The sequence below is a fragment of the Oncorhynchus keta genome, unplaced genomic scaffold, assembly GCF_023373465.1.
Source record: "Oncorhynchus keta strain PuntledgeMale-10-30-2019 unplaced genomic scaffold, Oket_V2 Un_contig_30348_pilon_pilon, whole genome shotgun sequence".
Taxonomy (NCBI): domain Eukaryota; kingdom Metazoa; phylum Chordata; class Actinopteri; order Salmoniformes; family Salmonidae; genus Oncorhynchus; species Oncorhynchus keta.
Genome location: NW_026287003.1, coordinates 12,501 through 24,876, shown reverse-complemented (window position 1 = coordinate 24,876; position 12,376 = coordinate 12,501). Strand labels below are relative to the sequence as shown.

Below are 12,376 nucleotides of genomic sequence, written 5' to 3'. Positions count from 1 at the left end.
ATTTGTGATAAGGGTAGCTAGAATTGTGCTGTAGTATTTCTGTGATGGTCTGACACCTTGTCTATCTCTTCAAGGGGGACAGGGGACAGCAGACATGTGATGCTATGCCTTCTCTCAGTATAGCCAGTCTACATCACCTACCATAGAGTTACCTAGTACCTCCGATGGCCCCTAGTCCTTCCCGGTGTGTCGGCCTCGCCCCTCTCTCCCACCACCACGAGCCCATCCCCAGACCCCAGGTTACAGGAAGCAGACAGACATGTATCTGTAGCGTTGCCTTTCCGGCCGGATCCTCTCCTTGTCTACCACTCTGTTAAAACAGCCAGGGATGTGTCACACTACAAAGTCAATGAGCTGTGTGAAATACTGGAGGCCCTCTGTTAACACACACACACACACACACACACACACACAGAGCACAGCAAGGCGATAGCTGTCACTACCAGTGCTGGTTTGAATAATGAAATGAGATAAATTATCCATCATGTAGGTGTGGTGGCAGACTGACAGGTGTAAAGAATACCATTGGGTTTTGTTGATACAGTGGCCTGTATGTGTGACACAGAGTGACACGGAGCCTCTCTCTCTCTCCCTCTCCCCCCACTCTCTCTCTCTCCCTCTCCCCCCACTCTCTCTCTCTCCCTCTCCCCCACTCCCCCTCTCTCCCCCCTCTCCCCCTCTCTCTCTCTCTCTCTCTCTCTCCCCCTCTCTCTCTCTCTCCCTCTCCCCCCCCTCTCCCCACTCTCTCTCTCTCCCCCCCCCTCTCTCTCTCTCTCTCTCTCTCTCTCTCCCCCCTCTCTCTCTCTCTCTCTCTCTCCCCCCCACACTCTCTCTCCTCAGGACCCTCTGTTGCTGCCTGGAGGCATTTTCATAGTTTGTAGTTATGCTCTTGTTTAGCAGTTACATCACATTTATTCTAGTAGTGAGTTGTATTTACCCAACACCCCTTCTTTCCTCATTAGTGGTACCTACAATTCCCCCTACTTGTATCAGCCAATCACAATCCGCCATTCCCCGTGCACCTCACTGAACCCTGCTACTGTTGTGGTCAGAGGTCAGTGGACTTGTTGGGCTGCAGGGTTTGTTCAGTGGACTTGTTGGGCTGCTGGGTTTGTTCAGTAGACTTGTTGGGCTGCTGGGTTTGTTCAGTGGACTTGTTGGGCTGCTGGGTTTGTTCAGTGGACTTGTTGGGCTGCTGGGTTTGTTCAGTGGACTTGTTGGGCTGCTGGGTTTGTTCAGTGGACTTGTTGGGCTGCTGGGTTTGTTCAGTGGACTTGTTGGGCTGCTGGGTTTGTTCAGTGGACTTGTTGGGCTGCTGGGTTTGTTCAGTGGACTTGTTGGGCTGCAGGGTTTGTTCAGTGGACTTGTTGGGCTGCTGGGTTTGTTCAGTGGACTTGTTGGGCTGCTGGGTTTGTTCAGTGGACTTGTTGGGCTGCTGGGTTTGTTCAGTAGACTTGTTGGGCTGCTGGGTTTGTTCAGTGGACTTGTTGGGCTGCTGGGTTTGTTCAGTGGACTTGTTGGGCTGCACTGGGTTTGTTCAGTGGACTTGTTGGGCTGCAGGGTTTGTTCAGTGGACTTGTTGGGCTGCTGGGTTTGTTCAGTGGACTTGTTGGGCTGCTGGGTTTGTTCAGTAGACTTGTTGGGCTGCTGGGTTTGTTCAGTGGACTTGTTGGGCTGCTGGGTTTGTTCAGTAGACTTGTTGGGCTGCTGGGTTTGTTCAGTGGACTTGTTGGGCTGCTGGGTTTGTTCGGTGGACTTGTTGGACTGCTGGGTTTGTTCAGTAGACTTGTTAGGCTGCTGGGTTTGTTCAGTGGACTTGTTGGGCTGCTGGGTTTGTTCAGTAGACTTGTTGGGCTGCTGGGTTTGTTCAGTGGACTTGTTGGGCTGCTGGGTTTGTTCAGTGGACTTGATGGGCTGCAGGGTTTGTTCAGTGGACTTGTTGGGCTGCTGGGTTTGTTCAGTGGACTTGTTGGGCTGCAGGGTTTGTTCAGTGGACTTGTTGGGCTGCTGGGTTTGTTCAGTGGACTTGAGGCCTTTCCTTTGTTTTGGAGTCTTTAGTTTGGTACTTGAACTTTTTGTGCCTATTAACGTTTCATCATCATCTGAACTAATAATAGTCCTCTTGGATTGGCCGACCCAGAGGTCAAGACGGCCCTGGACTCAGGAAGTTGCTGTCTCCTGGGAACATGTGCATCATACACGGTCCTCAAACGCTGATTTCTCACAGAAATGCACACATTGATTCAGGTTACAGACATTTACATTTTTACATTTAAGTCATTTAGCAGACGCTCTTATCCAGAGCGACTTACAAATTGGTGCATTCACCTTATGACATCCAGTGGAACAGCCACTTTACAATAATGCATCTAAATCTTTTAAGGGGGGGTGAGAAGGATTACTTTATCAGTTTTTATCAGTTTTTTACAGACCCCGTAAGTAGGTCTCGGACCCACTAGACAAAGCCAGTGCAACAATACCAGAAGGCTAGTTCTGGGTTTCGTAACACTACCGTGTGTGTAGCCTTATGTAGCACGTGGTACATTTAGCATTTCCTTGTGGCGCAGTCACTATTCCATGTTGGTCAGTCACTATTCCACATTGATCTGTCTCTATTCCACGTTGATCAGTCACTATTCCACGTTGATCTGTCACTATTCCACATTGATCTGTCACTATTCCACGTTCATCTGTCACTATTCCACGTTGATCAGTCACTATTCCACATGGTCAGTCACTTTTCCACGTTGGTCAGTCACTATTCCACGTTGGTGAGTCACTATTCCACATTGGTCAGTCACTATTCCACGTTGGTCAGTCACTATTCCACATTGGTCAGTCACTATTCCACGTTGGTCAGTCACTATTCCACGTTGGTCAGTCACTTTTCCACGTTGGTCAGTCACTATTCCACGTTGATCAGTCACTATTCCACGTTGATCAGTCACTATTCCACGTTGGTCAGTCACTATTCCACATTGGTCAGTCACTATTCCACGTTGGTCAGTCACTATTCCACGTTGGTCAGTCACTATTCCACATTGGTCAGTCACTATTCCACGTTGATGAGTCACTATTCCACGTCGGTCGTGGTCTCGTGCACATACGCAGACCTCGGTTACAGCACGGTCACGTTTGGGTTCTAATGCGTACCAGTATTGGCTCTTTGTCCTGGAAGTCTATTTCTAGGTCTTTCCATTATACCGAGTCAGGATAGAGATGGTGTATACTATGTCATCTGGTCTACTGTATAGAAACATGTGTATCTCCACAGTCTAGTCTATGTTTTCTATGTAATCTGGTCTACTGTATAGCAACATGTATATCTCCACAGTCTAGTCTATGTTTTCTATGTAATCTGGTCTACTATATAGCAACATGTATATCTCCACAGTCTAGTCTATGTGTTCTATGTAATCTGGTCTACTGTATAGCAACATGTATATCTCCACAGTCTAGTCTATGTGTTCTATGTAATCTGGTCTACTGTATAGCAACATGTATATCTCCACAGTCTAGTCTATGGGCCTGTATGTTTTCTATGTAATCTGGTCTACTATATAGCAACATGTATATCTCCACAGTCTAGTCTATGTTTTCTATGTAATCTGGTCTACTGTATAGCAACATGTATATCTCCACAGTCTAGTCTATGTTTTCTATGTAATCTGGTCTACTATATAGCAACATGTATATCTCCACAGTCTAGTCTATGTTTTCTATGTAATCTGGTCTACTATATAGCAACATGTATATCTCCACAGTCTAGTCTATGTTTTCTATGTCATCTGGTCTACTATATAGCAACATGTATATCTCCACAGTCTAGTCTATGGTCCTGTATGTTTTCTATGTCATCTGGTCTACTATATAGCAACATATATATCTCCACAGTCTAGTCTATGGGCCTGTATGTTTTCTATGTAATCTGGTCTACTATATAGCAACATATATTTTTTTTATATATTTTTTATTTTTTTATATTTTTTATATATATCTCCACAGTCTAGTCTATGGGCCTGTATGTATCTCCACAGTCTAGTCTATGTTTTCTATGTAATCTGGTCTACTATATAGAAACATGTATATCTCCACAGTCTAGTCTATGGGCCTGTATGTTTTCTATGTGATCTCATAGTAATTATTTCTGTTCCTTCCGTTGAACCACGTCTGTTACACTCTCGCCCTCTGGCAGCCGTCAACACAGAGGAGTGGAGAACCTACACTACCGTTCTACATGGTCCCCCCCCCCGATCAGCCGCTACCATGCTATGTTGTTGTCTGAGGTCTCTCTTTACGTAGTGTTGTGGTGTCTCTCTTATCGCGACGTGTGTTTTGTCCTATATTTGTATTTGTATTTTTAATCCCAGTCCCTGTTCCCGCGGGAGGCCTTTTGCCTTTTGGTAGGTCGTCATTGTAAATAAGAATTTGTTCTTTAACTGACTTGCCTAGTTAAATAAAGGTGAAATAAATCAAATTAAATAAATTATATTTTTCAGTGTGTGTGTACTTTTGTGTACTTGTGTACTTTAGCTCTGACTGGCAGTTTATAGACTGTCATAAACTTGTACCCAGTGACCTCCCAGAAACATACTAATGTGCCAAACCCGAGTAGAACCAATGAGGTCATTCATGCCCAGATGTAAAATGTTACGGTTTCATTTCTCTACTACAAGCTGTTACAGGTTTGAGTATTCTGCCCCTAGTGGACAAAAGGCATCCTGCATGCCAGCTGTTAACAGGTTTGAGTATTCTGCCCCAAGTGGACAAAATGCATTCTGCATGCCAGCTGTTACAGGTTTGAGTATTCTGCCCCAAGTGGACAAAATGCATCCTCCATGCCAGCTGTTACAGGTTTGAGTATTCTGCCCCTAGTGGACAAAAGGCATCCTGCATGCCAGCTGTTACAGGTTTGAGTATTCTGCCCCTAGTGGACAAAAGGCATCCTGCATGCCAGCTGTTACAGGTTTGAGTATTCTGCCCCTAGTGGACAAAAGGCATCCTGCATGCCAGCTGTTAACAGGTTTGAGTATTCTGCCCCTAGTGGACAAAAGGCATCCTGCATGCCAGCTGTTAACAGGTTTGAGTATTCTGCCCCTAGTGGACAAAAGGCATCCTGCATGCCAGCTGTTAACAGGTTTGAGTATTCTGCCCCTAGTGGACAAAAGGCATCCTGCATGCCAGCTGTTAACAGGTTTGAGTATTCTGCCCCTAGTGGACAAAAGGCATCCTGCATGCCAGCTGTTAACAGGTTTGAGTATTCTGCCCCTAGTGGACAAAAGGCATCCTGCATGCCAGCTGTTAACAGGTTTGAGTATTCTGCCCCTAGTGGACAAAAGGCATCCTGCATGCCAGCTGTTAACAGGTTTGAGTATTCTGCCCCTAGTGGACAAAAGGCATCCTGCATGCCAGCTGTTAACAGGTTTGAGTATTCTGCCCCTAGTGGACAAAAGGCATCCTGCATGCCAGCTGTTACAGGTTTGAGTATTCTGCCCCTAGTGGACAAAAGGCATCCTGCATGCCAGCTGTTAACAGGTTTGAGTATTCTGCCCCTAGTGGACAAAAGGCATCCTGCATGCCAGCTGTTACAGGTTTGAGTATTCTGCCCCTAGTGGACAACAGACATCCTGCATGCCAGCTGTTACAGGTTTGAGTATTCTGCCCCTAGTGGACAAAATGCATCCTGCATGCCAGCTGTTAACAGGTTTGAGTATTCTGCCCCTAGTGGACAAAAGGCATCCTGCATGCCAGCTGTTAACAGGTTTGAGTATTCTGCCCCTAGTGGACAAAAGGCATCCTGCATGCCAGCTGTTAACAGGTTTGAGTATTCTGCCCCTAGTGGACAAAAGGCATCCTGCATGCCAGCTGTTAACAGGTTTGAGTATTCTGCCCCTAGTGGACAAAAGGCATCCTGCATGCCAGCTGTTAACAGGTTTGAGTATTCTGCCCCTAGTGGACGAAAGGCATCCTGCATGCCAGCTGTTACAGGTTTGAGTATTCTGCCCCTAGTGGACAAAAGGCATCCTGCTGTTAACAGGTTTGAGTATTCTGCCCCTAGTGGACAACAGACATCCTGCATGCCAGCTGTTAACAGGTTTGAGTATTCTGCCCCTAGTGGACAAAAGGCCTCCTGCATGCCAGCTGTTAACAGGTTTGAGTATTCTGCCCCTAGTGGACAACAGACATCCTGCATGCCAGCTGTTACAGGTTTGAGTATTCTGCCCCTAGTGGACAAAAGGCATCCTGCATGCCAGCTGTTACAGGTTTGAGTATTCTGCCCCTAGTGGACAACAGACATCCTGCATGCCAGCTGTTACAGGTTTGAGTATTCTGCCCCTAGTGGACAAAGGGCATCCTGCATGCCAGCTGTTACAGGTTTGAGTATTCTGCCCCTAGTGGACAAAAGGCATCCTGCATGCCAGCTGTTAACAGGTTTGAGTATTCTGCCCCTAGTGGACAAAAGGCATCCTGCACGCCAGCTGTTACAGGTTTAAGTATTCTGCCCCTAGTGGACAAAGGGCATCCTGCATGCCAGCTGTTACAGGTTTGAGTATTCTGCCCCTAGTGGACAAAAGGCATACTGCATGCCAGCTGTTAACAGGTTTGAGTATTCTGCCCCTAGTGGACAAAAGGCATCCTGCATGCCAGCTGTTACAGGTTTGAGTATTCTGCCCCTAGTGGACAAAAGGCATCCTGCATGCCAGCTGTTACAGGTTTGAGTATTCTGCCCCTAGTGGACAAAAGGCATCCTGCATGCCAGCTGTTACAGGTTTGAGTTTTCTGCCCCTAGTGGACAAAAGGCATCCTGTGCTGTTTCTCCTGTGTTTCTCCTGTATTCTGCCCCTAGTGGACAAAAGGCATCCTGCACGCCAGCTGTTACAGGTTTGAGTATTCTGCCCCTAGTGGACAAATGTTCTCCTGTTTCATCCTGCATGCCAGCTGTTACAGGTTTGAGTATTCTGCCCCTGTGGACAAAAGGCATCCTGCATGCCAGCTGTTAACAGGTTTGAGTATTCTGCCCCTAGTGGACAAAATGCATCCTGCATGCCAGCTGTTAACAGGTTTGAGTATTCTGCCCCTAGTGGACAAAAGGCATCCTGCACGCCAGCTGTTAACAGGTTTGAGTATTCTGCCCCTAGTGGACAAAATGCATCCTGCATGCCAGTCTGATATCCTGTACGGAAGCATTTTTACACTCACACGTTTCTTTCTGAAGACTTTGAGGCTGGAGATGTAACTGTGGTCCTAATTTTAATTCCCCCGTGGTTTCTAGTGAATTTAATTGAATTGACTTTTGCTACTTTATGATGCTATTACAAGCGTCTCCTGTGTTTCTCCTGTGTTTCTCCTGTGTTTCTCCTGTGTTTCTCCTGTTTCTCCTGTTTCTCCTGTGTTTCTCCTGTTTTCTCCTGTTTCTCCTGTTTCTCCTGTGTTTCTCCTGTGTTTCTCCTGTGTTTCTCCTGTGTTTCTCCTGTGTTTCTCCTGTGTTTCTCCTGTGTTTCTCCTGTGTTTCTCCTGTGTTTCTCCTGTGTTTCTCCTGTTTCTCCTGTGTTTCTCCTGTGTTTCTCCTGTGTTTCTCCTGTGTTTCTCCTGTGTTTCTCCTGTTTCTCCTGTGTTTTCTCCTGTGTTTCTCCTGTGTTTCTCCTGTGTTTCTCCTGTGTTTCTCCTGTGTTTCTCCTGTGTTTCTCCTGTGTTTCTCCTGTGTTTCTCCTGTGTTTCTCCTGTGTTTCTCCTGTGTTTCTCCTGTGTTTCTCCTGTGTTTCTCCTGTTTCTCCTGTGTTTCTCCTGTGTTTCTCCTGTGTTTCTCCTGTGTTTCTCCTGTGTTTCTCCTGTGTTTCTCCTGTTTCTCCTGTGTTTCTCCTGTGTTTCTCCTGTGTTTCTCCCTGTGTTTCTCCTGTGTTTCTCCTGTGTTTCTCCTGTGTTTCTCCTGTTTCTCCTGTGTTTCTCCTGTGTTTCTCCTGTGTTTCTCCCTGTTTCTCCTGTGTTTCTCCTGTGTTTCTCCTGTGTTTCTCCTGTTTCTCCTGTGTTTCTCCTGTGTTTCTCCTGTTTCTCCTGTGTTTCTCCTGTGTTTCTCCTGTGTTTCTCCTGTGTTTCTCCTGTGTTTCTCCTGTGTTTTCTCCTGTGTTTCTCCTCCTGTGTTTCTCCTGTGTTTCTCCTGTTTTCTCCTGTGTTTCTCCTGTTTTCTCCTGTGTTTCTCCTGTGTTTCTCCTGTTTCTCCTGTGTTTCTCCTGTGTTTCTCCTGTGTTTCTCCTCTCCTGTGTTTCTCCTGTGTTTCTCCTGTGTTTCTCCTGTCTCTGTTTCTCCTGTGTTTCTCCTGTGTTTCTCCTGTTTCTCCTGTGTTTCTCCTGTGTTTCTCCTGTGTTTCTCCTGTGTTTCTCCTGTGTTTCTCCTGTGTTTCTCCTGTGTTTCTCCTGTGTTTCTCCTGTGTTTCTCCTGTTTCTCCTGTGTTTCTCCTGTTTCTCCTGTGTTTCTCCTGTGTTTTCTCCTGTGTTTCTCCTGTGTTTCTCCTGTTTCTCCTGTGTTTCTCCTGTGTTTCTCCTGTGTTTCTCCTGTGTTTCTCCTGTTTCTCCTGTGTTTCTCCTGTGTTTCTCCTGTGTTTCTCCTGTGTTTCTCCTGTGTTTCTCCTGTGTTTCTCCTGTGTTTCTCCTGTTTCTCCTGTGTTTCTCCTGTGTTTCTCCTGTGTTTCTCCTGTGTTTCTCCTGTGTTTCTCCTGTGTTTCTCCTGTGTTTCTCCTCCTGTGTTTCTCCTGTGTTTCTCCTGTGTTTCTCCTGTTTCTCCTGTGTTTCTCCTGTTTCTCCTGTGTTTCTCCTGTGTTTCTCCTGTGTTTCTCCTGTGTTTCTCCTGTGTTTCTCCTGTGTTTCTCCTGTTTCTCCTGTGTTTCTCCTGTGTTTCTCCTGTTTCTCCTGTGTTTCTCCTGTTTCTCCTGTTTTCTCCTGTGTTTCTCCTGTGTTTCTCCTGTGTTTCTCCTGTGTTTCTCCTGTGTTTCTCCTGTTTCTCCTGTGTTTCTCCTGTGTTTCTCCTGTGTTTCTCCTGTTTCTCCTGTTTTCTCCTGTGTTTCTCCTGTGTTTCTCCTGTGTTTCTCCTGTGTTTCTCCTGTTTCTCCTGTGTTTCTCCTGTTTCTCCTGTGTTTCTCCTGTTTTCTCCTGTGTTTCTCCTGTGTTTCCCTGTGTTTCTCCTGTGTTTCTCCTGTGTTTCTCCTGTGTTTCTCCTGTTTCTCCTGTGTTTCTCCTGTGTTTCTCCTGTGTTTCTCCTGTGTTTCTCCTGTGTTTCTCCTGTGTTTCTCCTGTGTTTCTCCTGTGTTTCTCCTGTGTTTTCTCCTGTTTCTCCTGTGTTTCTCCTGTGTTTCTCCTGTGTTTCTCCTGTGTTTCTCCTGTGTTTCTCCTGTGTTTCTCCTGTGTTTCTCCTGTGTTTCTCCTGTGTTTCTCCTGTGTTTCTCCTGTGTTTCTCCTGTGTTTCTCCTGTGTTTCTCCTGTTTCTCCTGTTTTCTCCTGTGTTTCTCCTGTGTTTCTCCTGTGTTTCTCCTGTTTCTCCTGTGTTTCTCCTGTGTTTCTCCTGTGTTTCTCCTGTGTTTCTCCTGTGTTTCTCCTGTGTTTCTCCTGTGTTTCTCCTGTGTTTCTCCTGTGTTTCTCCTGTGTTTCTCCTGTGTTTCTCCTGTGTTTCTCCTGTGTTTCTCCTGTGTTTCTCCTGTGTTTCTCCTGTGTTTCTCCTGTGTTTCTCCTGTGTTTCTCCTGTTTCTCCTGTGTTTCTCCTGTGTTTCTCCTGTGTTTCTCCTGTGTTTCTCCTGTGTTTTCTCCTGTGTTTCTCCTGTGTTTCTCCTGTGTTTCTCCTGTTTCTCCTGTGTTTCTCCTGTGTTTCTCCTGTGTTTCTCCTGTGTTTCTCCTGTGTTTCTCCTGTGTTTCTCCTGTGTTTCTCCTGTGTTTCTCCTGTGTTTCTCCTGTGTTTCTCCTGTTTCTCCTGTGTTTCTCCTGTTTTTCCCGTGTTTCTCCTGTGTTTCTCCTGTGTTTCTCCTGTGTTTCTCCTGTGTTTCTCCTGTGTTTCTCCTGTTTCTCCTGTTTCTCCTGTTTCTCCTGTGTTTCTCCTGTTTCTCCTGTGTTTCTCCTGTGTTTCTCCTGTGTTTCTCCTGTGTTTCTCCTGTGTTTCTCCTGTGTTTCTCCTGTGTTTCTCCTGTGTTTCTCCTGTGTTTCTCCTGTGTTTCTCCTGTTTCTCCTGTGTTTCTCCTGTGTTTCTCCTGTGTTTCTCCTGTGTTTCTCCTGTTTCTCCTGTTTTCTCCTGTGTTTCTCCTGTGTTTCTCCTGTGTTTCTCCTGTGTTTCTCCTGTGTTTCTCCTGTGTTTCTCCTGTGTTTCTCCTGTGTTTCTCCTGTTTCTCCTGTGTTTCTCCTGTGTTTCTCCTGTTTTCTCCTGTTTCTCCTGTGTTTCTCCTGTGTTTCTCCTGTGTTTCTCCTGTGTTTCTCCTGTGTTTCTCCTGTGTTTCTCCTGTGTTTCTCCTGTGTTTCTCCTGTGTTTCTCCTGTGTTTCTCCTGTGTTTCTCCTGTGTTTCTCCTGTGTTTCTCCTGTGTTTCTCCTGTGTTTCTCCTGTGTTTCTCCTGTGTTTCTCCTGTGTTTCTCCTGTGTTTCTCCTGTGTTTCTCCTGTTTCTCCTGTGTTTCTCCTGTGTTTCTCCTGTGTTTCTCCTGTGTTTCTCCTGTGTTTCTCCTGTGTTTCTCCCTGTGTTTCTCCTGTGTTTCTCCTGTGTTTCTCCTGTGTTTCTCCTGTGTTTCTCCTGTGTTTCTCCTGTGTTTCTCCTGTTTCTCCTGTTTCTCCTGTTTCTCCTGTTTCTCCTGTGTTTCTCCTGTGTTTCTCCTGTTTTCCTGTCCTGTTTCTCCTGTTTCTCCTGTGTTTCTCCTGTGTTTCTCCTGTTTCTCCTGTGTTTCTCCTGTGTTTCTCCTGTGTTTCTCCTGTGTTTCTCCTGTGTTTCTCCTGTGTTTCTCCTGTGTTTCTCCTGTGTTTCTCCTGTGTTTCTCCTGTGTTTCTCCTGTGTTTCTCCTGTGTTTCTCCTGTGTTTCTCCTGTGTTTCTCCTGTGTTTCTCCTGTGTTTCTCCTGTTTCTCCTGTTTCTCCTGTGTTTCTCCTGTGTTTCTCCTGTGTTTCTCCTGTGTTTCTCCTGTGTTTCTCCTGTGTTTCTCCTGTGTTTCTCCTGTGTTTCTCCTGTGTTTCTCCTGTGTTTCTCCTGTTTCTCCTGTGTTTCTCCTGTTTCTCCTGTTTTCTCCTGTGTTTCTCCTGTTTCTCCTGTGTTTCTCCTGTTTCTCCTGTTTCTCCTGTGTTTCTCCTGTGTTTCTCCTGTGTTTCTCCTGTGTTTCTTCTGTGTTTCTCCTGTGTTTCTCCTGTTTCTCCTGTGTTTCTCCTGTTTCTCCTGTGTTTCTCCTGTGTTTCTCCTGTGTTTCTCCTGTGTTTCTCCTGTGTTTCTCCTGTGTTTCTCCTGTGTTTCTCCTGTTTCTCCTGTTTCTCCTGTGTTTCTCCTGTGTTTCTCCTGTGTTTCTCCTGTGTTTCTCCTGTGTTTCTCCTGTGTTTCTCCTGTGTTTCTCCTGTGTTTCTCCTGTGTTTCTCCTGTGTTTCTCCTGTGTTTCTCCTGTGTTTCTCCTGTGTTTCTCCTGTGTTTCTCCTGTGTTTTCTCCTGTGTTTCTCCTGTGTTTCTCCTGTGTTCCTCCTGTGTTTCTCCTGTGTGACATCCGTACACAAACTGTTCTACTCATGTAGAATCCAATAACGGAGCTGAGGGGAGAGTAGAAAGAAAACCTGTCAGACATTTTGAAATTGCTGCAGTTTTCCCCCCCTCAGAGAATAAAGATAGAGACAGTGAACGTGAGTAGGGCAACAGAGACAGAGATAGAGACAGTGAACGTGAGTAGGGCAACAGAGACAGAGATAGAGATAGAGACAGAGACAGAGACAGAGACAGAGACAGAGACAGAGACAGAGATAGAGATAGAGACAGAGACAGTGAACGTGCGTAGGGTAACAGAGACAGAGATAGAGAAAGAGACAGAGACAGAGACAGAGACGGAGACGGAGACGGAGACGGAGACAGAGACGGAGACAGAGAGGGAGACAGTGAACGTGAGAAACAGAGACAGAGATCAGAGACAGAGACAGAGACAGAGACAGAGACAGAGACAGTGAACGTGAGTAGGGCAACAGAGACAGAGATAGAGACAGAGACAGAGACAGAGACAGAGACAGAGACGGAGACAGTGAACGTGAGAAACAGAGACAGAGACAGAGACAGAGACAGAGACGGAGACGGAGACAGTGAACGTGAGAAACAGAGACAGAGACAGAGATAGAGACAGAGACAGAGACAGAGACAGAGACAGAGACAGAGACGGAGACAGTGAACGTGAG

At 46.3% G+C, this 12,376-nt stretch overlaps 1 protein-coding gene across 1 annotated transcript in view; it reads left to right on the top strand.

Annotated features, from left to right (window-relative positions):
- The first annotated feature begins 6,641 nt into the window (after positions 1-6,641).
- The window catches only part of LOC127923649 (uncharacterized), an 8,843-nt gene continuing 3,108 nt past the window's right edge, over positions 6,642-12,376 (top strand). The window contains exons 1-2 of the mRNA XM_052507637.1: positions 6,642-6,713; positions 6,848-6,978. Coding sequence (XP_052363597.1) covers positions 6,642-6,713; positions 6,848-6,978 — 203 coding nt within the window. The remainder of the gene's footprint in view (positions 6,714-6,847; positions 6,979-12,376) is intronic.